Genomic DNA, 26,495 nt, shown 5'->3' with positions numbered 1-26,495 from the left:
CCAAAACAACATAAAACCTGTTAATGGGGGGTACTGTTGTAGTCGTGAGACATCGCTGATTACAAATATGTCATAACAGTATTATGACATTCACAGTTAAAATGTCAGACGGAAATGCAAATTTTTTAAAAAAATCTTATTTTCTCACATTTTTTTTAAATTTTATTCATAATAAATTATGTTCCATATATGAATAGTTAATGATAAATTAAAGCCCTGTTTCTCTTGAACAAAATGATATATAATAAGTGTGGGTGCATATAATTTGAAAGAGGGTGAAAGAGGGTGAAACAAATTCTAGTTTTTGTTTACGTTTTGTTTTGATCAGAACGTGCACTATTGACTCCGTCCTGAAGGGGTTAAACTAAATAAACTAGTCAGTTATGGTTTTAGTGCCTGAAAGTTGAACAATGGGTTAAATGCTATTATGCGGATGTATCTACAGAAGACTATAGATTTGGATTATGATTGTCTTTTTCATACATTTTCTGTAAGTGAACAGCATTTTTGTCAAATCAGTTTTGCAAGTCATAATGACCGGCTTAAAACTAAAGAAAGTTCCTGTTACACCCCCAGACCGAGTGTAAGGAGATCAAGTACTGTCTTGTGCAAGTTGCTGCTTTGTCACTGAGTTTTGCTGAGTAATGAAAATGTTTTTTTTTTTTTTATGTGGCTGATGCAAACCTGGGGAATTTGAATCATCATACATCAGCAGTAACCTGGTATGACAGAAGCCCAAATACTGTACAAATTATCAGACTTGTACGGAAGTTGAGCTGTTCTCCAATCATAGGCTGGTTGAGCAACTTTAAGGGAGAACAGGTGTTACTTAAAAAGTGAGAGACGGCAGCTTAAAGCATTATTTCTGTGAAAGTTTGAAACCAGGCTGGTTTTTCGCTCAGTACATTCTGGAAGGATAACAAAGGAGTCAGAAAACACCTGCACAGCGCTTTTTTTTTTTTTTTTTTTTTTTTTAGTCCTTTCACGAAGCTTAAAATGTATAAGAAACCTTCTGCAGATACGCTGGTGGCTTCCAAAGGCAATCTCATTCCCATGGAATCCCGGGGCACATTGAATCCCATTTACTCTAAATCGACTAAAAAGAGGGAAAAAGTGGAACTGAAAAAAAAAGTTACTTTGTTACAAGGCATTTCACTAATAATTGGTACTATTATTGGAGCTGGAATCTTCATTGCTCCCAAAGGAATTCTACAAAATACAGGGAGTGTAGGAATGTCTCTTATTGTGTGGACAGCCTGTGGAATTCTTTCACTGCTCGGTGAGTATCTGCTTAAAATATGAATGCATTCACTTATATTCACAATATTATTAGTGTTAATATCAGAATATAACCGAAATTATGGATTCAGGATGTTATTTCATTTTGCTTATGAAACAATGATAGGGATATAATGTGCAATTAAATGTTGCCTGCATTTAAAGGGTTAGTGTACTTCTTTTTTTATTACCACATTCTACATTGAATTTATGATTATTCAGATTTTTTTCTACAGTAACAATGTCAAATTCAGTCCACAAAGTATTTTACCTGCCAGTTCTGAATCATTTCTCGAACTACTGCACAGCAAACCATTTTACTTTGTGTTTTAGCAAGCAACAAAAAAAAACATTTTTTTTTTGCAATTTTTTGACTATGAATGGCCTCCTTCTATTGCAGGAGGGCTAAACTAAATGAAACCCCGAAAGTATAAAGTTGTGTTATTTTTATCACTGTGGAAGTGTTTTAGTAGGAACACCCTTAGGAGCCAGCTATAATGTTGTCAGTATGTATAACAATGTTTGTTTCTTGGTGATACACGTTGGGCTGCTAAAACACTGACGTAACCAGAGGTGTGTGTCAATAGTAGAGTCCGCGTGTGTAAACTTAACCTTTTCAGAGCCAGGCTGATGCTCCCTGCAGAAGGCATTGCCATTATAATTCATAAAAAGTGTTAGTACAGTTATATTAAAAATATCTTATTTACCCAAAAACAAACAAATGCTATATGTGTTATTTACTAATATTTGTCTTTCAGGTATGTCATGTGTTATGTATAATACACAGAGATTGTTCTAAAAGAAGTCATACTTTAATGTCTGCTTATTTTAAATGAACTTAAAATGTTAATTAACAAAATAATAATATTATAATAGTAATAATAATCATCATCATTATCATTTTTATCATCTTTACCATCACAGCTAAAGCAGTTGAAGTTCAAACACATTTGAAAGAAATAAAATGTACCTATTTCTACATTTATAAATGCAGGAATTATGCATTTTACAGTAAGCTAGGACTGCCATTAGTGTATATTCTGCATATTTTTCCACTCATTGACAATGATTTAAATCCCAGCTGTTCTGATTGGCAGAAAGCACAAGGCAAGCACATTTTCCTATGGGATTTCTTTTCATTCTATACGTATAGCCTTTAAATAAAAGGCAAGGCGTATAGCTGTGAAAAGTGTAACAGGTTAAACATACACATTTTGTAAACTTATGAATGGTGAAAAAAATTGGTTCAGGGAAATTTTGTTCTTGTGATTGGATATACCTTGTAGTACACTGGTGGATTTTCATGCCTTTTGGATCACAATTCAAGTGTGAATAACTAACCAATAGCTTGGAAAAGGGAGCAGCAGAAATCTATATTTATTAAATATGTGTAACAGACTTACGCACACAATTTTCAAAATACAGTTATGCATCAATCATAGCATTTCTCAAAGTCAAAATCACATGTATGTATGTATCACATGTATTAAGATGTATTCACAGATGTATCATATTTGTATTACATCTCAATGTCAAATCATACTTATTCATATTCAGTCAGTGTGTTCAGTAACCTGTACTCGTTTAAAGGGATACTATAGTCACCAAAACAACTTTAGCCTAATAAAGCAGTGCATGTGTACAGATCATGCCTCTGAAGTTTTACTGCTCAATTCACTGACATTAAGGAGTTAAATTACTTGTGTTTCTGTTTATGCAGCCCTAGCCACACTTTACTGTTTTACTGTTTTGAAACACTAATATTTGTGTTCAGCAAAGTCTCCCGAGTTTAACATTTGCAATAATAGACAACTCAAGGTATTGTAAATGGGGTATGTCCAGTCTTTTTTAGTAGCCACTTGGTCACAAACACTGGCCAAAATTGGCATTCAAATTAGTTTTTTTTTTTGCATTTTTCATACACAAACAAATATTAACACTAACTTTGGCCAGTGTGGCTTCTGAGGAGACAGTGCATTAACATTGCTCTATTTAAGTTGTTCCCAACTCAGTCATCAAGTACCCCCTAACAGTCCTGGATTTAGGGATTACCCAGTTGTATGCAAGGTGTTTTTAGAAAAAAGAACACTTTAGACACAAGAGGTTGGAACCCCTGCTCTATAGAGATGAGAAGAAATTGTGTACTAGTAGTACCTGTAGTATGTGCACAGCTTACAGAGATCCTCCAGCCCATGGGATGTAGCCGCAGCTGGTTCCCTTATTTACCACTATAATGTCTTAAAGCATAGAACTTAGCAGGGCTAACCATACAGATATCTTACCCATAATATTATATAGTTAGTAAGAGATCCTCTATTTAAAATATATAAATAATTTAGAATACAATATAAATTAAGGATAGTATTGGAAGCAATACAGTTTTGTCTTTTTAGATATTTATTATATAAAAATATAAATATAGACATATAAAATCCATTGCAATCATTTATAGCAGAGTTTATAAGATTAAACGATATGGGTGCAATATCTTAATGAATTAACATACCCTCCTGAACATGTCATCATGTCAGCCTCTCTGTCATTTTAAGATGGAGGGAGCAGCATCTGTCTCCAAATCTCGAATAAAGAAATGTATCCCTGCCCTTGTTGGTGGGTCCAACTGATGGAACTCCTCAACACTGGCAGAGATTCACCTAGTTTGGACACTCCAGAGGTGTCCTGGGGCTTAACCCCTAAATAGAGAATAGTGAAAGAATTTACTTAGACCATCTGGATACCAGAACCGGAGGTCTATAGTAAGTACTGGAGTAGGAAAAATGGGATTATCAAATCAATTAATGATAGGACCGTAAAGAGTCTTTAGCAAAAATAACAAAATAGGTGGTCAGATACCCGAATTGGGTAAAAAATCTCGCCACAATGGCCGACCTCAAAATATCTTGGTCAATAGAGTACTTTATAGATTTGTCTTCAGATAGCTACAGATATTAGACTTTAATCATGGAAGGTCAATTATGATAGTGTCATGCCTTAACTATGGTATCCTCTTACTTCCTGGTTCCACGGAGCCTAGCCACACCCCTTTATGACACGGTCTCCTTATTTAATCCGACCGCACCAGCTGATCGACGCTGGATTATTGAACTACGTTCCGTACTCACGAACCGGCTACAACATCGTTGTGAAAGCCCTCTGTTACCGGACCGGACTGGAAGACTTCAAGTTCCCTTCACCTCTCCTCATCCACGACTAAAGGTGAACTCTCTCCATTCAGGATAACCGCCTCTGAGGAGATCTCGGGAACCAGTGTTCTATGTGCCGGAAGCTAAGTAAAACCTCTGTGATAAGCGTTGCATCTCAAAGCTGTTATTTCCTGTCTCCAAAGTCCTTCGATAAAACAATCCCGTTACAGCTAACTTCAACTCATACTTTATCTCAGTTAGCTGCATCTGTCTTGCTTCAGTTAAAGTCTATGGAACAGCTATTGTAACTTCTTATCACCTAATTCATTAATACTACTAAAATACTCTTTCTGATTCAGTGTCTGCTAATTACTACTGTTTACTACTTAAAGCTACAGTGCCTGTAATTGTGGACTTCAGTTATCGTTTACTACTTAAAGCTACAGTGCCTATAATTGTGGACTTCAGTTATCGTTTACTACTTAAAGCTACAGTGCCTATAATTGTGGACTTCAGTTATCGTTTACTACTTAAAGCTACAGTGCCTATAATTGTGGACTTCAGTTATCGTTTATTACTTAAAGCTACAGTACCTGTAAATTGGAATTAAAGTCAATACCTTTTACTTTTTATAATAAATATTCAAACTATAAGAAATCTGCAGTTGTGTTCCTTCATAACAAATGTTTAGACGTGACAGAATAATCCAGCCTTGTAATGGATCCAGCAGATTTTGATTCTACGATAACTACGCTGAATCAAAGAGTTGATGCACTAGCCCAAGGTGTGCAAGACCTACAAGTTACAAATGAAAGAATTCTCACTTATGTCAGAGATCTACAAACTCATACTCCTAATACTATTCTGCACTCGGCTAGCGATCCTGCAGTATGTAACCCTGAAAAATTCTATGGCGATCGTTCCAAATATAAGGAGTTCTTTTATTCCTGCAAATTATTGATTGCTTTAAAACCTAGATCTTATCCCACAGAAAGATCTAAGGTTTATTCAGTTATCTCATTTCTGAGAGGTGAACCTATGTCCTGGGCCCATTCCTTTTTGGACAATGATGACCCCATCTTAGATTCACTGGAGGAATTCCTTAAAGCCATGTCTCTTCTCTATGAAGATCCATACAAACAAAATACTGCTGAATTAACAATTATAACCTTGCTACAAAACCATAGACCCGTTGAAGATTATATTGCTGAATTTAAAAGATGGGCAGCAGAAACGCAATGGAATGACATCGCATTGCGTAACCAGTTTCGAATCGGCTTATCTGAAGCTGTTAAAGATGAACTATCCAGAATAGAACTCCCTACTACTTTGAATGCTCTGATTCATCTATCGATCAGCATTGACAGAAGGCTTAGAGAAAGAAAGACCGAAAAGGCTCTCTCAACTTCAACTGGGAAAAAATCATTTCATCCTCCAAAGCCTCCTGACAACCCATCCGAACCAATCGAACCTATGGAAATAGGGATAATAAGAAGTCCCCTCACTCCTGAAGAGAAAAATCGAAGACGTATATTAAACCTCTGCATGTATTGTGCCTCTCAAGTTCATTTAGTCTCTGATTGTCCTTCATTGAAACGGATAAAAGGCAGTAGGCAGTCTCATGCCTCTTCCATCCTAAGTGTACTTCCCTCTACAGCAAATACTCAAATGTCCCCTATCGTTCTTGTATTACAGTGGGACAATAAAAGAATTATAACCAAGGCTGTTATCGATTCCGGTGCAAATGGAGTATTCATCGACTCAGCCTTTGTAACAAAGAATAAAATTCCTTGTGTTCGTAAAAGAACTTCTGTACCTGTTAAAGTGATTGACGGCTCCCTTATCTCATCGGGACCAATACTTCATGAATCCATCCCTCTAAAAGTAACCATCAATCATACTCATACTGAAAGTCTTATATTTGATGTTGTCTCATCACCATTTTTTCCTATTATATTAGGGAGCAACTGGTTAAGGAACCATAACCCTCAAATCTCATGGTTTCCCTTCTCTCTTGCCTTTAATTCCGATTATTGCAAGAAAACATGCTTGCAACGTATTCCAATTCTTCAGTCTACTAAAGAACCAGCTAAAACCTCATGTTGTTCTGACACCGAACTGGAGTTTCCTCCTCCTACAGTCATTGGAATTTTATCTTCTCTTATTGACGACATTAAAGATCTCAGTGAAGAAGCTCTTGAACTTCCTAAATCAATTAAATTATCCAAGAAAAACGGTCTCTACTATTTTAAAGACCGGATTTATGTACCTCCCTCTTACAGAATTAAAGTACTTGAATCTATTCATGATTCTCCTCTGGCAGGTCATCCAGGTATAAAAAAGACCCTTGAATTATCTAAAAGATACTATTGGTGGCCTCGTCAAGACCAATTCTATTGAATCTTATGTCAAATCTTGTTCTATATGCCAAAGATCCAAACATGTCCATCATCAACCATTCGGTCAATTATTGAATTTACCGATTCCTGAACAGCCTTGGCAATCCATTTCTATGGACTTCTTGGTGGAACAACCTCCTCCCTCTTATGAAATCGGTGATCTTGTCTGGCTTTCCTCAAAGAACATCTCTACAAACCGTCCATCAAAGAAGTTAAGTTCCCTTTTTCTTGGTCCTTTTCCAATAATATCGGTTATCAACCGTAATGTTGTTAAATTGAAACTTACACCTACTTTGAAGCTACATCCTGTTTTTCATGTGTCCTTGCTAAAGCCTCATCATCCTGACCCTTTCCAAAGAAATGTCACTACTTCTCCTGATCCCATATTGGTCCAGGGTGAAGAAGAATATGAAATTCAAAGTATACTGGATTCAAGGATCCATCGTGGCTCTTTACAATACCTCATCAGATGGAAAGGATATGGAATTGATGAAGATACATGGGAAGACTCCTCTGTCGTTCATGCTGACAAATTGATTTCCAAATTTCACAAGCTTTACCCTTCTAAACCAAGTCAATAGCACCCAGAGGTTGCTCATTAAGGAGGGGGTACTGTCATGCCTTAACTATGGTATCCTCTTACTTCCTGGTTCCACGGAGCCTAGCCACACCCCTTTATGACACGGTCTCCTTATTTAATCCGACCGCACCAGCTGATCGACGCTGGATTATTGAACTACGTTCCGTACTCACGAACCGGCTACAACATCGTTGTGAAAGCCCTCTGTTACCGGACCGGACTGGAAGACTTCAAGTTCCCTTCACCTCTCCTCATCCACGACTAAAGCTGAACTCTCTCCATTCAGGATAACCGCCTCTGAGGAGATCTCGGGAACCAGTGTTCTATGTGCCGGAAGCTAAGTAAAACCTCTGTGATAAGCGTTGCATCTCAAAGCTGTTATTTCCTGTCTCCAAAGTCCTTCGATAAAACAATCCCGTTACAGCTAACTTCAACTCATACTTTATCTCAGTTAGCTGCATCTGTCTTGCTTCAGTTAAAGTCTATGGAACAGCTATTGTAACTTCTTATCACCTAATTCATTAATACTACTAAAAGACTCTTTCTGATTCAGTGTCTGCTAATTACTACCGTTTACTACTTAAAGCTACAGTGCCTGTAATTGTGGACTTCAGTTATCGTTTACTACTTAAAGCTACAGTGCCTATAATTGTGGACTTCAGTTATCGTTTACTACTTAAAGCTACAGTGCCTATAATTGTGGACTTCAGTTATCGTTTACTACTTAAAGCTACAGTACCTGTAAATTGGAATTAAAGTCAATACCTTTTACTTTTTATAATAAATATTCAAACTATAAGAAATCTGCAGTTGTGTTCCTTCATAACAAATGTTTAGACGTGACAGATAGCTACAGACAGCAGATAAGCTTAGCTCCAAGTTGCTAAGTAAAGTATTGACTAGAAACACTGGTCTTAAGGCTGGGAGCAGACTTAGTTGCAAAACTCTAAAGGCCACAGCTATCGTCTGTGGAATTATCTAAATAGAGCCAACAGGATTAAAAAGTAGTCTTGCAAATAATCAACAGTTCAAAACTGCAAATATACCCGCACATATGAGGACTAGATAACTGTAATGAGACCTACTTGTAATGTCTAAGGCTCTCAGTATATCTTACCCATATTATATGAAAAGAACCGGGGGGAAATTGAAACAGTTTGCAGGACTGTAGTACTAAGTCTAAGAGAATATAGTTAATATAGCCACGATAGCTGTGGCCTTTAGAGTTTTGCAACTAAGTCTGCTCCCAGCCTTAAGACCAGTGTTTCTAGTCAATACTTTACTTAGCAACTTGGAGCTAAGCTTATCTGCTGTCTGTAGCTATCAGAATTGACCTTCCATGATTAAAGTCTAATATCTGTAGCTATCTGAAGACAAATCTATAAAGTACTCCATTGACCAAGATATTTTGAGGTGAGCCATTGTGGCGAGATTGTTTACCCAATTCGGGTATCTGACCACCTATTTTGTTATTTTTGCTAAAGACTCTTTACGGTCCTATCATTAATTGATTTGGTAATCCCATTTTTCCTACTCCAGTACTTACTATAGACCTCCGGTTCTGGTATCCAATTGGTCTAAGTAAATTCTTTCACCTGTCTCCAAATCTCTCCTCTCTTTTTCTTTACATTTAAAAGATACACATATTTATATCTTTGATGTTCATTTTAGGACCTCCCTTAACTTGGTAAAAATACAAGGCCATAACTGACTGGTTATTGCTTAAACATGTATGAAAAACAATGTTTAATTTCTAACACCTTGTCAGTTTGCAATATCTCATATAGACAAAGAACACAGTTTAAGAAACACAACATTTCATTCTAAAACTTGTAATATTTGCATTTGCCCATAACAGTGGGTTCTAATATCAGGCTGTTTGCTCAACAGTAACTCCTGCCCCTGCTCCTGTCATCTCCTTTATATGTCACTGAATTAGGCCAAATCCTCTCATATTTATGAATTTGCCCAATGATGTTCACCTCAATTCCTCCAGGAAGAGATAATATTCAAACGTGAGGAACCATTTGCTTTTGGAAGGTGAGTTTGTGGCCCTCCAGTGGTCGTTATCTTGGATCTTGCTGCTGTCGGCATAAAATATAGTAGGGAATGTTTGTGTCTAGCAGGTAAGATGGAGAATACATAGCTCATAAAGTTTATTGATCCCAGTAACTATAGTCACTGTCTCTCCTATCTCCCTCCCGAATATGCTTACCCCCTCAAATTCCCTCCAGATATGCTTGAGTGTACCTGTTTCATTCATACATCTCCAATACATTTACCAGTGGACATCATCAGGCTTGCAAGTGGGCATTAAATCTGAATACCACTAACGGTCTTGATATGTTTGGTGCAACCGTAGTAACTGAGGGGCTCTGTGGTTCAGAGTTCAATAACCTGTCTGTAACATGAGTTTAGCTCTGCGTTTGCAGAGCACCATAAATATGGCTAATATTGTCAAGAGTGATTTAATTATGCTTTAAGACTACAACAGCATGTCTCGCTTAAAGGGAAACTCCAGTGCCAGAAAAACGATCCGTTTTTCTGGCACTGGAGGGTCCCTCTCCCTCCCACCCACCAATCCCCGGTTACTGAAGGGGTGAAAACCCCTTCAGTGACTTACCTGGGACAGCGGCGATGTCCCTCGCCGCTGTCTCCGCCTCCGCGACGCTCCTCCTAATGATTACGTCGGCCGGTGGGCGAGACTAATCTCGCTCACCGGCCGAGGAGACCTAATGCGCATGCGCGGAAATTCCACGCATGCGCATTACGTCTCCCCATAGGAAAGCATTGAAAAATCATTTCAATGCTTTCCTATGGGGTTTTGAGCGACGCTGGAGGTCCTCACACAGCGTGAGGACGTCCAGCGACGCTCTAGCACAGGAAACCTGTGCTAGAAACTAGGAAGTGACCTCTAGTGGCTGTCTAATAGACAGCCACTAGAGGTGGAGTTAACCCTGCAATGTAATTATTGCAGTTTATGAAAAACTGCAATAATTACACTTGCAGGGTTAAGGGTAGTGGGAGTTGGCACCCAGACCACTCCAATGAGCAGAAGTGGTCTGGGTGCCTGGAGTGTCCCTTTAAGGCCTCTTCTCGTACATACAAAGGTGTACAGTAATGGAGTCATGTCTCGATGTGTGCCTAATAATACCCAAAACTGAAATATATAGAGTAATGGACGTATTTATATATGTCAATAATACAACCCTAGTGGGTTTATAGTTGGTCTTAATAAGTGTCCGTATCTAGACCCCTACCACCAGGTCAATAGGTAAATCACCGGTATGTTATTTCGCAAAGTGGAGGTGAATCCTGTCTGGCTCAGACTGTGAGTTTGATGCATAGCTGGTGGGCTTAAGGTAGTTTTTTCCCTCCTGGGTCCTTCACTGAGGTATGAAGAAATGTGTCCACGCATTTCAGTTGCATAACAATCTTAAATTTCCAATGTTGGGAGGCCTAATAGCCTTACAAGTTCTGGTATGTTGTTTTTGGAGGTAATGGAAATTTGGGAGCCATTATGATTTTCCATCAAGGAGAAAGGGTATCCCCAGCGATATTTGATGTTTTTGTTATGGAGAACTGATTGGATGAATCTGCAATTTATTGTTGCCAGATAGTACTATTGGGGAGATTTGGGGGATCTTTTGTTGGGCTATAATAAGTACTCTGTATATAAAATCTCCTTGGTAGTCTGTGGAAATCCCTTTAGGACGCAGATCCTAATGAGCCCTGTCTAAGATAACATGAGTGTCTGCTGGTCTCTGAAGGATGTTGTTAAATTGATTCTGCATTTCTTTAAATATGTATTCTGTTGTACCATGAGGTTCTGGTATTCCCCTTAATCTCAGGTTGTTTTGCCTCCCTCTGTTGTCCAACTCCTCTACATTTCTCATTATTTAGGTAAATCTAGACTCCTGAGACTCTTGGTGATGCTCAAGGTATTGGATCTTTGTTTGGCCCTGCAAACAAGTTTTATAGTTCACAAGTTCGTCAAGAGCTTACACTGTATTGATCCTCTGACGTGAAAATACAAGCCACGCCCTTATGCACAAATTAGTTTGATCTCTCTAGGATTTACCTGTGGAGCCTTATTTAATTAATAACACTCCACAGGTAAATCCCTAATAAATTATTCAGTTATGCTTAGTGTAAAAATAATTGTATGCATTCCAGCTTAAGAAAATATCTGCATAAGTCTAATATTAAAAAATATAAAGATAGATAATAAAAATGTTGAAGCAACGTGCTGACTAGACCAAACTTTGAAAATTGCCTAATTTAAAAATATAATTTTATTCATCCTTTCTAAAATCATCAATCAAAGCATATAACACAAAAGGTGAGATAATCAATGAATAGTGAAAAAACAACACCAAAACATGTACAACCAAATCAGGGGTAAAAAAATGTCAAAATACAGAATTAAACAGGACACAATGTATTTTTACAGTACCTACCTTTTATAATTTTTTAGTTTTCTGCACATTTATGGGGTTTCCATGAGTAATTCTTGGGGGTAATTAAGTAGAAATGTGTGATTCAGCTAGATTGGTGTTATTAAATACATGTGTGTAGGGGACTTATTGTCAGTAGGTGTATATTAAATCCAATTGTAGGTTTCACTTTAGGCACAGACGCCTGTCTTCTACCTGTATTGATTTCCCTCAGTACCATTGTATTTTCCCCTCTACTCTCGCCATCCTGTTTTCTGTCTATAATAGTCAAATAATGTGGTGACACAATTTGAGTTAACAAGTTTCTTACCATCACTATCAACGGGCCTGCTAATAAATCAAGTTAAAATTCAAATTGCAGACAGTTAAATCTTTTTACATTTTTTTGTTTTCTTCTGTGACTATAAGCTGAAACCTTGTAACCATTAGCGGTTTGGATCAGCCATCTCATCTTGCAGTTTGCACCATTGTTTCAGCAGACTGCCTATACAGGCTGACTGTTAATTTTTTGTTGTTGTTTTAACAGGGGTTTTGGTGCTTAGTGTGTCCATTTAAGAAAATGTTTTTTCTGTTACCGTGTGAGCCAGAGACAATATTAGTTGTTTCAAATGGTCAAGATTAGATACAGCATAAAGCTAAACCTCATGTCATACTAGAGTCAATGACTCAGATTATCTCCAACTCCAGCACAAGCACAACAAGGATGAGCAGGATAACTGCTGGTCTGTCTCCCTCTGTAGATGAAGTTGATGTGTAAAAGTATTTGGAAATAAAGTTGTTTTTCCCCTCTATGAGAAAGTGATACTATAAACACAGAAACAAGGTTAGCTTAATGAAGCAGTTTTAGTGTGTACGTCATGCCTCTGCAGTCTTACTGTTCAATTATCTTTGTTTAGGAGTTAAATCACTTTGTTTACACAGCTCTAGTCACACCTACCTGCATGTTACTTGCACAGCATTCCTAAGGACTTCCTGTAAAGAGAGTGCTAATGTTATAATGACCTTTATTGCACAGTCTGTTTAATTTAGAATGTTGTATCTCCTGTGTTTTAAATAGCTTTCTAACCTGACAGGGGCCTCCTGTACATGATGAAACATGGTTTGTATATGCATAAACCCTTTCGTCAATATTGCGTCAATTCTGCACGTGCGTAATACCAAATTAGGATGCCAATTTCTTACAAAACGTTAGTTCAGAGCCAGACTGTAGTGACAGCAACTATAAGAATGATACAGCATTGATTTTGGTTAGAGGAGCTAGATGTGGAAACAATGACCAGGAGGAGTGAGATTTGACACAGCTGCATCATTTTCATTAAACAGCTATTTATTTGATTTTGGCAAGCGTCTATTACAACAATATATTGTTTTGATTAACACAAATATGCTTTACAGTAAGTAAATGTTTATTTTGACAGAAGCTTTTATTACCAATATGTACTTGACATCGTTCATTCTCGATCATCGATCATTCTCTCCTTCTGCAATCACTCCGTCTCTGTGACTCTGTCCTCTCGTGGTTTTCCTCTTATCTATCCCAATGCTCAATCAGTGTCTCCTTTTCTAATGATACCTCCTCCCTTTGTCCTGTCTTGGTTGCAGCCCCCCAAGGCTCTGTCCTTGGTCCCCTTCTATTTTCTAATTTTACTGCCTCTCTTGGCAAACGTATTACCTCATATGGATTCCACTACCACCTATACTCTGATGACACCCAGATATATCTCTCCTCCCCGGACCTCCCCTTTGCCGTCCTGCAACGTCACTGCTTGCCTTTCTTCCATCTCTGACTGGATGTCCTCCACATCAGTCCATCTGTGCAAGCACGCTGTCTTGGCGTTATACTTGATTCTGGCCTCACATCCAGTATGTTGCCAAATCCTATACAGATAAGGTGAATCTTTCCTGTGTTACCAAATCCTGTAGATTCCATCCACCCCTTTTCTTACGCAAGATGCTAATAAGGAGCTTGTCCATGCTCTAGTAATTTCCTGCATCGATTATTGTAACCCTCTCCTAATTGGTCTTCCCAAAAAACATATTGCCCCACTACAGTCTGTAATAAATGCTGCCGCCAAACAGATTCCTCTCTAGTCAGTTCTCTTACACCCCACCCCTCTGTCAGTCCTCCCATTGGCTTCCTGCATCCCACAGGAGTCAATTCAAAGTACTAACCCATACCTTTAAAGCATTGAACAATTCTAGCCCCTCTTATATCTCTTCACAGATTCATAGGTATGCCCCTTCTCAGTCTCTCCGCTCTGCCCATGACTTTCTCCTGTCTACCCGTACGACCAACTCGCATTTGCAGTACTACTCGTGGGTAGTACTACCTATGGAATAGCCTTCCTACCACCATCAGACTCTCCCCTAGTCTTCAATCATTTAAAAAGTACCTTAAGACCGATCTCTTTAGAAAAGCTTATGGCTTCCCATAAGCTCTGCTTCACATACCTGTCTCTTGCTCTCTTATAAATGGGCAGCACTCTACTCTCTCCTCCAGCTCTGCTTCACTCCCACCTTATTTGATTGCTATCTCCTGTCCTAGAAACATAGAAACATAGAATGTGACGGCAGATAAGAACCATTCGGCCCATCTAGTCTGCCCAATTTTCTAAACACTTTCATTAGTCTCTTATAGTCTCTTATAGGCCTTATCTTATAGTTAGGATAGCCTTATGCCTATCCCACGCGTTCTTAAACTCCTTTACTGTGTTAACCTCTACCACTTCAGCTGGAAGGCTATTCCATGCATCCACTACCCTCTCAGTAAAGTAATACTTCCTGGTATTATTTTTAAACCTTTGTCCCTCTAATTTAAGACTATGTCCTCTTGTTGTGGTAGTTTTTCTTCTTTTAAATATAGTCTCCTCCTTTACTGTGTTGATTCCCTTTATGTATTTAAATGTTTCTATCATATCCCCCCCTGTCTCGTCTTTCCTCCAAGCTATACATGTTAAGATCCTTTAACCTTTCCTGGTAAGTTTTATCCTGCAATCCATGAACCAGTTTAGTAGCCCTTCTCTGAACTCTCTCTAAAGTATCAATATCCTTCTGAAGATAGGGTCTCCAGTACTGCGTACAATACTCCAAGTGAGGTCTCACCAGTGTTCTGTACAATGGCATGAGCACTTCCCTCTTTCTACTACTAATACCTCTCCCTATACAACCAAGCATTCTGCTAGCATTTCCTGCTGCTCTGTTACATTGTCTGCCTACCTTTAAGTCATCAGAAATAATCACCCCTAAATCCCTTTCCTCAGATGTTGAGGTTAGGACTCTATCAAATATTCTGTACTCTGCCCTTGGGTTTTTACGTCCAAGATGCATTATCTTGCACGTATCCACATTAAATGTCAGTTGCCACAACTCTGACCATTTTTCTAGTTTACCTAAATCATTAGCCATTTGGCTTATCCCTCCTGGAACATCAACCCTGTTACATATCTTAGTATCATCAGCAAAAAGACATACCTTACCATCAAGGTGACCCAATATCACTAATAAAAATATTAAAGAGAATAGGTCCAAGTACAGATCCCTGAGGTACCCCAATGGTGACAAGCCCAAGCTTCGAATATACTCCATTGACTACAACCCTCTGTTGCCTGTCACTCAGCCACTGCCTCACCCATTCAACAATATTGGAATCCAAACTTAAACATTTCAGTTTATTGATAAGCCTTCTATGTGCAACAGTGTCAAAAGCCTTACTGAAATCTAGGTAAGCAATGTCTACTGAACCACCCTGATCTAAAATTTTAGTTACCCAATCAAAAAAATCAATAAGATTAGTTTGGCATGATCTCCCTGAAGTAAACCCATGTTGTCTCTGATCTTGAAATCCATGTGTTTTTAGATGTTCAACAATCCTATCCTTTAACATTGTTTCCATCACTTTCCCCACTACTGAAGTAAGGCTTACTGGCCTATAGTTGCCCAACTCCTCCCTATTACCTTTCTTGTGAATGGGCACAACATTCGCCAACTTTCAATCTTCTGGGACTACTCCTGTTATCAATGATTGGTTAAATAAATCTGTTAATGGTTTTGCTAGTACACCACTGTTACGGTACCTCCAGTAATAAATGCACAAACCGCCGTTTAGTTAATGCTCCCCGGTCACAATACTGTGGTATGGTAGCGTATGCAGTATAACCATGCGAACCGCCAGCTAGGGAACACTCCAAACTCCCGAACGGTACCTGTACGGCTCTCTCCCTTCTTGAGCTCCAACCATACGAATCGCCACTTACAGCCGAACGGCAATAGGTTCCAAGCGGCACATAATCCCAATAAGCAGTCTCTAGTCGCCGGTAATAAAATCCCCCCCAATAACGAGACCAAGCTCCGCTTTGAGGGTAAAACACGAACTGAGTTTACTGTGGGCTACCTGCCCGTATTTATGCAGGTCTCCCACTTGGTGGACACTCCCCTAGGGGACCAAATGGGGGACTGGAATAACAGAAGGACATGGGGACATTTCAGACATACATCCCCACAATATTCCCAGCATGCATCACAGTTTCCTCCCCTCTGCTCGGGAGATAATTGGGAAGTAATTAAATTATCTCCCCGAGCAGAGGCACATAGCCATTTTAACTCACAGTGATAAAATACATAAAAATCTATAACTTTCTAACTGCCGAACATATTGCATTCGTATGACGTATCCCCAGATAGCCTGGATCTGAGTGCATATTATTGGTGAATAGCGCTCAGATCCCATACGTATAGTTCAATCGCCATGGAGTCAAAGTCGGTTATAGCTCTTCGGTATGCGATCGACTCCATGGGACGGCTATCTGGGTTAAGTCCATTCGTTTTGTTAAATCTCCCAAACGGCCGGTGTTCGTATACCTCTGTTGATTGAGAAGGGGAGGTCGATGGCTTCAGCGGTGTTTGGTTTAAAAAGTGTCCATTTTGAGTTCCATTAAATAATCATCGAACACCACTGGGCTTTCGCATAGTTAAAATGGCCACCGCCTCGTGGTCGACATACGAACGACGACCACCCTGTCTTCGGTCTTAATTGAGAAGTGGCTGCGGTTAACCTCAACGTTCTAATTGGGATCAATAGGTTAACGAGCAGCACACTTCTCTCCTTGGTGGCCTTCCGTTCGGTAGTTGCGGTCGGCAAACAAATGCATTCCCTTAATCCAGGCATACGAATGGGGGAATTCATACAAACGGCAAAACAGACGAACACAGTATTTTTAGTCCATACGGATGGGTCTGTCACAACCACTAAGCTCTTTTAATAGCTTTGGGTGTATCCCATCAGGTCCCATTGACTTATTTGTCTTTACTTTTGACAGTTGAAATAGAACCTCTTCCTCTGTAAACTCACGTGTAATAAATGACTAATTTATCCTTTTTCTTAACTGAGGTCCCTCTCCTTCATTTTCATCTGTAAATCCCGAACAAAAATATTCATTGAGGCAGTAAGCTAGACCTTTATCCTCTTCTACATACCTTCCTTCTTTTGTTTTTAATCTAACTAATCCTTGTTTTACTTTTCTTTTCTCATTTATATATCTAAAAAAAGTTTTGTCCCCCTTTTTTACTGACTGTGCTATTTTATCTTCTGTGTGTGATTTGGAAGCTCTTATAACTTGCTTAGCCTCTTTCTGCCTAATCTTATAGATCATTCTGTCTTCCTCACTCTGGTTTTTTTTATAATTACTGAATGCTAACTTTTAGTTTTTTACTATTTTGGCCACATCTGCGGAGTACCACAGTGGTTTCTTGATTTTTTTTGCTTTTACTGACAAGCCTAATGCAATTTTCTGTTGCTTTCAGTAGTGCAACTTTTAAATAATCCCATTTCTCTTGGACGCCATTTAAATTGCTCCAGTCTGATAATGACTCCTTCACACATATTCTAATTTTAGAAAAGTCTGTTTTTCTAAAGTCTAAAACTTATTAAACAAAAGGCATATTGCACAGTCTGTTGCTCTACATAATTCATTTTCTGCACTTTCAGAGTGTAATGGTGTTATGAAGACAGGAACTAAGGCTAGTGGTGTTGTGGAGAGAGGAACTGAGGCTAGTGGTGTTGTGGAGAGAGGAACTGAGGCTAGTGGTGTTGTGGAGAGAGGAACTGAGGCTAGTGGTGTTGTGGAGAGAGGAACTAAGGCTAGTGGTGTTGTGGAGAGAGGCACTGAGGCGTGGGAGGGTGCATTATCCTGCTTAAAGAAGCCACTGCCATCACGTGGTCTTCCTTGCACCACTTTTGGTAAATATTAAAAATTTTGAACAAACAATAAAGTGTGCTGTGCATTTAAGACACTATTATTATTATTATTGATATTTATATATATATATTTATCAATATTCCGTAGTGCTTTACAATATAATCAAAGGGGGAGATTTAACAATAAATGAGACAATTAAAAAAACTTACAGGAACGATAGGTTGAAGAGGACCCTGCTCAAACGAGCTTACAGTCTATAGGAGGTGGAGTGTAAAACACAATAGGACTATTCCTGAGAAGGCTTTTCCATGGCGGGCATTCAGTTCCCCAGTCGTCATTTTCCTGATACGTCACTTCCTGTGGTGTATGTTTTGTGACGTCGCGCATCCGGTGGGAGGTGGTTTGCCTCACAGTCATTTGATAGGAGTAGCTTCCCAATTGTCCGTTTTGAAAGAGGGCAAGAATGCCCAAAGTTCATATTGCAATTTGGAATATATAATATAATGAGAGAGAATGGATTATCTTGGCAAAGCAGAAGTGCTTACTAACACAGATTTAGACAGATTTGTGAACAATATTTGAGAGAAATAGACCTTTTGTGTACATAGAAAAAGTCTTAGACCTTTGAGTTCAGCTCATGAAAAATGGGGGAAAAAAAGTGTTGCTTTTATAATTTTGTTCAGTTTGTGTGTATATATACATATATATATATATATATATATATATATATATATATATATATATATATATATACATATATATACAATCTTATGTACAACAATAGTGTACAAAGATTACGCTTTGACACACCTGTGTACAAGTAGTGATACAAGCGTGAATACATTTGTAAGTAAAGCAGGTTGGCTTTTAATCAATGTCACATAATTAATGGAGAACAAGAACAAGTACTAGATTGCAATATTTACCTTTCATCATCAGATCTAGACTGTTAACTAAAACCCCAAACATTCTTTTTTTTATGGGTGTTTTATTAGTTTGCTAATGGCGATACTACACGCTGAAAAGATGATGGCTCCCACATGCTGGATATAACAGAGACAGTCTGTCTTCTCTCCTTGTGTATAAAAATATCTAGTTATACATCCCAAAGGTGATAAACATTATTGATTACATATAACATGTCACGTTTACTCTGCATGTCTTTTTTAATTAAACTGTGACTTACAAGGTTGTACATAGACCTTTGTTAGTGCAATGACACCAATTCTGAAGCCTATAACATTTGGAGCTCATCTATATTATTTAAATACACAGTAAATAAAATACATATGGACATCAACTTCTTTTTTCTAGGAAACATGCAAGAGAGTATGAACTATAGTATGATTTAAATGATACTATTTTACTCTAGTAGAGATTGAAAGCTGTGAGCAATTTACATCTTTTAGTTTTATAAACTAAATTACTAGTCTTTTTACTAGTCTCTGGGGGAGGGAATCGAATGTAGCAAATAATGCAGTGTTCTCCATTATATGTCTTTTATTGCTTTATACTACTAAATGTCTTGTATTTATAACTAAATGAAATATCTACAGTGGTGTTCCTAATGGAATACATGCTCAGATACAACCATAGAAATACAAAATTAAAGTATAGCACATATATGCTGTTTATGCCTGGAGGAGATAATAATGTGGGGCATCAGAGAGTAAATAATCAGCTTTTTCAACTTTTGATCTATAGAGAAGAGTCATTTTTATTTTGTTCCATTTTTCATACAAGACACATTTGATTACTGTGACTGCAGATGGTGCAAACGGTGATCTAGAAACTGTGACCAACCATCTTCTATACGGTGCTTCAGTAACATAATCTGTTTAGATACAATATATGATATATGAAGATAGGGAACATGTGTCCACCTCTCTGTTTACTCTGCATCTGAGATTGAAGTTATAGATCCGGTTCCACTAGGATGTATTTTCCGGGATTTAAGCATGGCATAGAATAAGATTACAAAAAAAAAGTTAAGCCAAAGGAAATTAAATCCATATTAGCAGTAAAAACATTGAAGCATGTACAGCCTGATTTACAATTTATCCAGGACTTGCAAGCAACACAATGCTATATCGCTGTTCTACTGCCATATGCAACAGGTAGCCTTCTGGAGGATCAGCATTTCATTGTATTTTACGTACCCTGTTATTGAATGACCCTAACCTCAGATGAGCACAGATGCATCTTCCCCTTTCCTTAGTTTTATTGCAGGCCCATCTGACCCTAATATGTCTCTCTCCCACAGCCCTAACTCTGCAACCTCACTCTAGAAATCCACTCTCAACTAGACATCACATTTAAATGCAGTAAGCGTTCCCATTTACAACCCTGGCACACCGAGCTGATCCAATATCTCCAAAAATGATTCAGAACTGCTGAACGCTGTTGGAGAAAGTCTCACTCTGCACCTAACTTCATCCACTTTAAAGTTATGCTGCGCTCCTACACTCTGGCTCTTTCCTCTGCAAAAGTAAATGACTTCAAAACCCTCATAAGCACACTGTCCTGCCAACCCAAATGCCTATTTCACACTTTGAATGCTCTCCTTCTCCCTGTTGCTCCCCCTCGTCCGCCTCACACTTTGCAACTCACTTCACTGAGGAGATTTCTACAATAAGGGAAGAGATATCTAATCTCTCTCCCTCCCCTTCCAATACATCTCCAATACATCACCCAACCCCACTCATTCCACTGTTCTATGCTCATTCGCACCTACTACAAAAGAAGAGGTTTCCACTCTGCTCCGGTCCTTCCGTCCCACCACCTGTTCCCTCGATCCTATTCCCTCATATCTCATCCGCACTCTGTCTCCCTCTCTTGCTCTTCCTCTCACTAATGTTTTGAATCTCTCCCTTTCCTCAGACACATTTCCTTCACCCTTCAAGCATGCAACCATAACGCCAATTCTGAAAAAGTCCAACCTCGACCCCAACTCCCCATTTAACTACCGCCCTATACCGCTATTGCCGTTTGCCTACAAGATCCTTGAGAGAGTTGTGTATGCCAGATTGACAGACTTCCTCGAATCCAATTCTCTGCTTGACCCACTTCAGTCTGGATTCCGCTCTCATCACTCTGTTGAAACAGCTGTTTCCAAAATATCCAACCATGTAATCGCTGCTAAATCTCACGGGTATTACTCTATCTTAATTCTCCTTGATCTTTCTGCTGCCTTTGATACTGTTGATCATCAACAGTTTCTTCTCATTCTCCATAAACTCGGTCTACAAAATACTGCTCTCTCCTGGTACTCTACCTACCTGTCCCAGCGCTTTTTCAGTGTTTCTTTCTGTGGCTCTGCCTCTTCTCCCAAACCCCTCTCTGTTGGTGTCCACCAAGGTTCTGTCGGTCCCCTACTGTTCTCCATCTATACTGCCTCCCTTGGTAAACTCATCAGCTCCTTTGGTTTCCATTATCATTTATATACAGATGACACGCAAATCTACGTGTCCACTCCTGATCTCTCTCCACCCATCTTGACTCGAGTCTCTGAGTGTCTCTGACTGTCTCTGACTGTCTCTCCGTGATTTCCAATTGGATGGCTGCTCACTTCCTTAAACTCAACCTGTCCAAAACAGAACTTCTGGTCTTTCCTCCCTCAAGTGTTGCTACTTCCGTGTCTGTCTGTCTCCAAGTCAATGGCGCCACCATCATCTTTACCTCGCAGGCTCACTGCCTAGGTGTTCTTTTTGACTCCGACCTCTCCTTCACCCCTCATGTCCAGTCGATCGCCAAATCCTGCCGCTTCCATCTCAAAAGCATAGCTTGCATCTGCCCCTATTTAACACCAGACGCGGCTAAGGTGCTGGTCCATGCCATTCTTCTTTCTCGTCTTGACTACTGCAATCCCCTTCTCAGTGGTCTTACATGTTCCTAGATTGCACCACTGCAATCTATTATGAATGCGGCGGCAAGGCTCATTTTCCTTTCCGCCCGCACCTCCCACGCCTCCCCCCTCTGGCAGTCCGTACATTGGCTTCCAGTTAGATATAGAGCTCAATTTAAGATTCTGGTGCTTGTTTACAAGACCCTACATAATGCTGCTCCAACCTACTTATCCTCCCTAATACACAAGTATGTCCCGTCGAGGCACCGTACCCTGCTGAAAACCTATGTCTATCCTCTGTCCATACTCCCACATCTAATGATCGCCTCAATACGTCTCCAGAGCTGCACCATTTCTGTGGAACTCCCTTGCCTTCTCCGTTAGACTTTCATCCAGTCTCCACTCCAAAAAATCTTTGAAAACACACTTCTTCAGGAAAGCATATCATTTAAACTTTTAGCAGATTTTCATCTCTCCCTCCCCCCATGACTCCTCTCCTGCAATTGTCAAAAATAACCTACTAAGTTCCCAGTGAATACTTTTCTAGCAACCTATTTTATTACCCCTACTTATACCCTTTGTGTCACTATACCCCACTCCCTCTGGCATGTAAGCTCATTGAGCATGGCCCTCAACCCCTCTGCTCCTGTGCGTCCATTTGTCTGGTTACAATTACGTGCCTGTTAGTCCACCAATTGTACAGCGCTATGGAATTTTGCTGGCACTATATAAATAATAAAATAATAATAATAAGGAACACAAACATTTATTACTAACCGTATAGTGTTAAACCGCCATTTACCTTATTTCCTTATTTCCTATAAGCTGGCGCTGGCCCTATCCTGATCCATATTCTTGGCTGGCATCATCAGAAATGATGATCTCAGCCAATCCAATGCTTTCCCATATAAAGGCATTGGATTGGCTAAGATCGTCAAGGAGGCTAGGAGGTGGCAGTGCAAAATGCTGATTTGGCCATTCAGCATCTCCTCAATGCAACGCTATGGAGAAAGTTCAGTATCTCCATGCAGAGCGTGGAGATGCTGAATGCCACAGTGTGCAGCATTGACCTAGGAAACACCTCTAGTGGCTGTCTGAGAGTGACCAGTGGAGGTATCTCTAGGGAGCAATGTTTAAAGAAAAATGCCTGCAGGGACTGGCTATACCAGAACAATTACTTTAAGCTGTAGACTTCTGGTGACTATAGTGTCCCTTTAAGTAAAATGGATGTAACGTATTAATGGTGAATGACAGATGCTAAAATTGAATTTATTATTCAACAATAATAGACCACACAAGCCTACAGGGGCAATTCGTATTCTTATCAATCTACATGAGTAAGATAGGTTTATAACTTTATTCAGCAGTGAAGTACAATTTCTATAATTGATACAGAAAAGGATTAGTTGTTATATACAGCCAGAAGGTTAAAGTGACAACTACCACACTCAAAAGATACAGCAAAATATATGATTTTTTCAGTTAACAGAAATATGAATTATGATAAAGAATGTGTGACATGTGGTGCTCTATACAGAGATTTATATGAAACAGCAGTACCCCAACTTATTTAAACATAGTAAAAAAAGATACAAAAAAATTAATGTCCCACTTCGACCATACTAACTGAATTTTTGGCCCAAAGTACAAGCACCTTAGAAATACGCAAACTATTTCTATTCATCGGTCTAATGACTATTCCCTGACTTGATCTAGCTTCCCTTTTGCTAATAAGGCTGACTTCATCTGTCATGGCCTCAGAACAAAAAAAGATTTGTTCTGATCTAGATCATACATTGGTAACCACTGATGTACTCACACTGAATTATTAACTGCACTTCAAACTTCTACCAAAGAGTGTTTAAATTTCACGTCTTTGTATATGTAATTAGCTTCATGTAGAGCCCATGTTTTTTAAGTGGTGAATTTTATCGGTCATTTTCTTAAATCTACTTTATTCTTTTCTTTTTTTTCACCATTTCCCAAAGCAAAGTAAAACAGAATAGCATATGTCATGAAAATGTCAGAACTGATAGTTATGTTCCAGAGCTGGAGGGTGGAAGACTCGTGGGAGATAGGAAGGAGTACTAATTTACAAAATGAGTGTAGAATGCATTCAGCACCTGCCAGAGGCTTTGCCAGTGATATACAATGTAGTTTCAATATCCATATGCATAGGTAACAAAGAGAGATATGGAAAATTAGAAATTTAAATGTATATACTTATTATGCAAACAATCACTGACCGAGCATCCATTGAATCTTTCACTGGCTGAACATTACCAACCTGGGAGCAATTATTTGTGTTATATGTTAAATGACTTAAACAGGAATATTTAATATTAATGTTCATTAATTGTAATAGAGAGAGAGAGAGAGAGAGAGAGAGAGAGAGAGAGAGAAAGTATAGAGAGTAGTATAAAAAAGTGCCAATCAGAGGCGGCTCTCTAATTAGGCGGTTTAGGCGGCCGCCTAAGGCCTCGCGCTGGCGGGGGCCTCGCGGCCGCCTAAACCACATGTGGGCAGAGTGTGTCAGGTCCTCGGTCAGTGACCGAGGACCTGACACCAGGAGGGGGCCCGGCGGCTTGCCCGGTATGCCGCCGGGTGCGAGGCCCCTCCTGGCTGCCCGGCCACCATCGCAGACACTGGTCTGCAGCTCCGCAGTGTGCAGAGCTGCAGACCATGTGACTCGCGAGAATTGGCCAATCAGAGCGTTGCCGCGGGTTACCACGGCAACGCTCTGAAATCTCGCGAGATTACATGGTCTGCAGCTATGTGGAGCTGCAGACCAGAAGCAGTGGCAACCGGACCAACAGGGAACCCACTGGACCACCAGGGAAAGGTAGGCTCTCCCTCCCCACCACACTCAGCCTCACCCCCCACCACCCTCAGCCTCACCCCCCACCACCATCACCATCACCCCCACCACCCTCAGACTCACCCCCACCACCCTCAGCCTCCCCCACCCTCAGCCTCAGACCCCCACCATCCGCCTCACCCCCCCACCATCCCCCCCACCACCCTCAGCCTCACCCCCCACCACCCTCAGCCTCACCCCCACCACCCTCAGCCTCACCCCCACCACCCTCACCCCTCCCCACCCTCACCATCACCCCCCAGCACCCTCAGCCTCACCCCCCACCACCATCACCCCTCCCCACCCTCACCATCACCCCTCCCCACCCTCACCATCACCCCCCACCACCCTCAGCCTCACCCCCCACCACCACTATCACCCCCCACCACCATCACCCCCCACCACCCTCAGCCTCACCCCCCACCACCATCACCCCTCACCACCCTCAGCCTCACCCCCTCCCCACCCTCACCATCACCCACCACCACTCTCACCATCACCCCCAGCACCCTCAGCCTCACCCCCCCACCATCACCCCTCCCCACCCTCACCATCACCCCCCACCACCCTCAGCCTCACCCCCCACCACCATCACCCCCCACCCTCAGCCTCACCCCCTACCACCATCACCCCTCCCCACCCTCACCATCACCCCCACCACCATCACCCCCACCACCTTCAGCTTTACCCCCACCACCTTCAGCTTTACCCCCACCACCCTCAGCCTCACCCCCACCACCCTCAGCCTCACCCCCACCACCCTCAGCCTCACCCCCACCACCCTCAGCCTCACCCCCACCACCCTCAGCCTCACCCCCACCACCCTCAGCCTCACCCCCCACCACCCTCATCATCACCACCCCCCTGCCACCCTCATCATCACCACCCCCCCGCCACCCTCATCATCACCACCCCCCCACCACCCTCATCACCACCACCCCCCACCACCCTCAGCATCACTCCCCCCACCACCCTCAGCATCACCCCCCTCAGCCTCACCCCCCACCACCCTCAGCAAAGCCCTCCGTCAACACCCTCAGCCTCACCCCACTCACCATCCCCCCCTCACTCTCACATTACCCCCTCACTCTCACATTACCCCCTCACTCTCACATTACCCCCTCACTCTCACATTACCCCCTCACTCTCACATTAGCCCCCTTACTCTCACATTAGCCCCCCCCACTCTCACATTACCCCCCCCACTCTCACATTACCCCCCCACTCTCACATTACCCACCCACTCTCACATTACCCACCCACTCTCACATTACCCACCCACTCTCACATTACCCACCCACTCTCACATTATCCCCCCCTCACTCTCACATTATCCCCCCTCACTCTCACATTATACCCCCTCTCACTCTCACATTACCCCACTCTCACATTACCCCACTCTCACATTACCCCCTCACTCTCACATTACCCCCCTCACTCTCACATTACCCCCCTCACTCTCACATTACCCCCCTCACTTTTACATTACCCCCCTCACTCTCACATTACCATCACCCCCCGCTCCCTGTCACATTACCATCACCCCCCGCTTATTCTCACCATCACCCCCCGCTCCCTCTCACCATCACCCCCCGCTCCCTCTCACCATCACCCCCCGCTCCCTCTCACCATCACCCCCCGCTCACCATCACCCGCCTTTCACCATCACCCGCCTTTCACCATCACCCGCCTTTCACCATCACCCGCCTTTCACCATCACCCGCCTTTCACCATCACCCGCCT

General features: G+C 41.0%; 1 protein-coding gene across 1 annotated transcript in view; it reads left to right on the top strand.

Annotated features, from left to right (window-relative positions):
• The first annotated feature begins 969 nt into the window (after positions 1-969).
• SLC7A11 (solute carrier family 7 member 11) overlaps positions 970-26,495 on the top strand; it is a 254,563-nt gene continuing 229,037 nt past the window's right edge. Inside the window, exon 1 of the mRNA XM_063458437.1 lies at positions 970-1,279. Coding sequence (XP_063314507.1) covers positions 997-1,279 — 283 coding nt within the window. The 5' untranslated portion in view covers positions 970-996. The remainder of the gene's footprint in view (positions 1,280-26,495) is intronic.

The sequence above is a fragment of the Pelobates fuscus genome, chromosome 6, assembly GCF_036172605.1.
Source record: "Pelobates fuscus isolate aPelFus1 chromosome 6, aPelFus1.pri, whole genome shotgun sequence".
NCBI lineage: Eukaryota > Metazoa > Chordata > Amphibia > Anura > Pelobatidae > Pelobates > Pelobates fuscus.
This window is presented reverse-complemented; position numbering and strand designations above follow the sequence as displayed.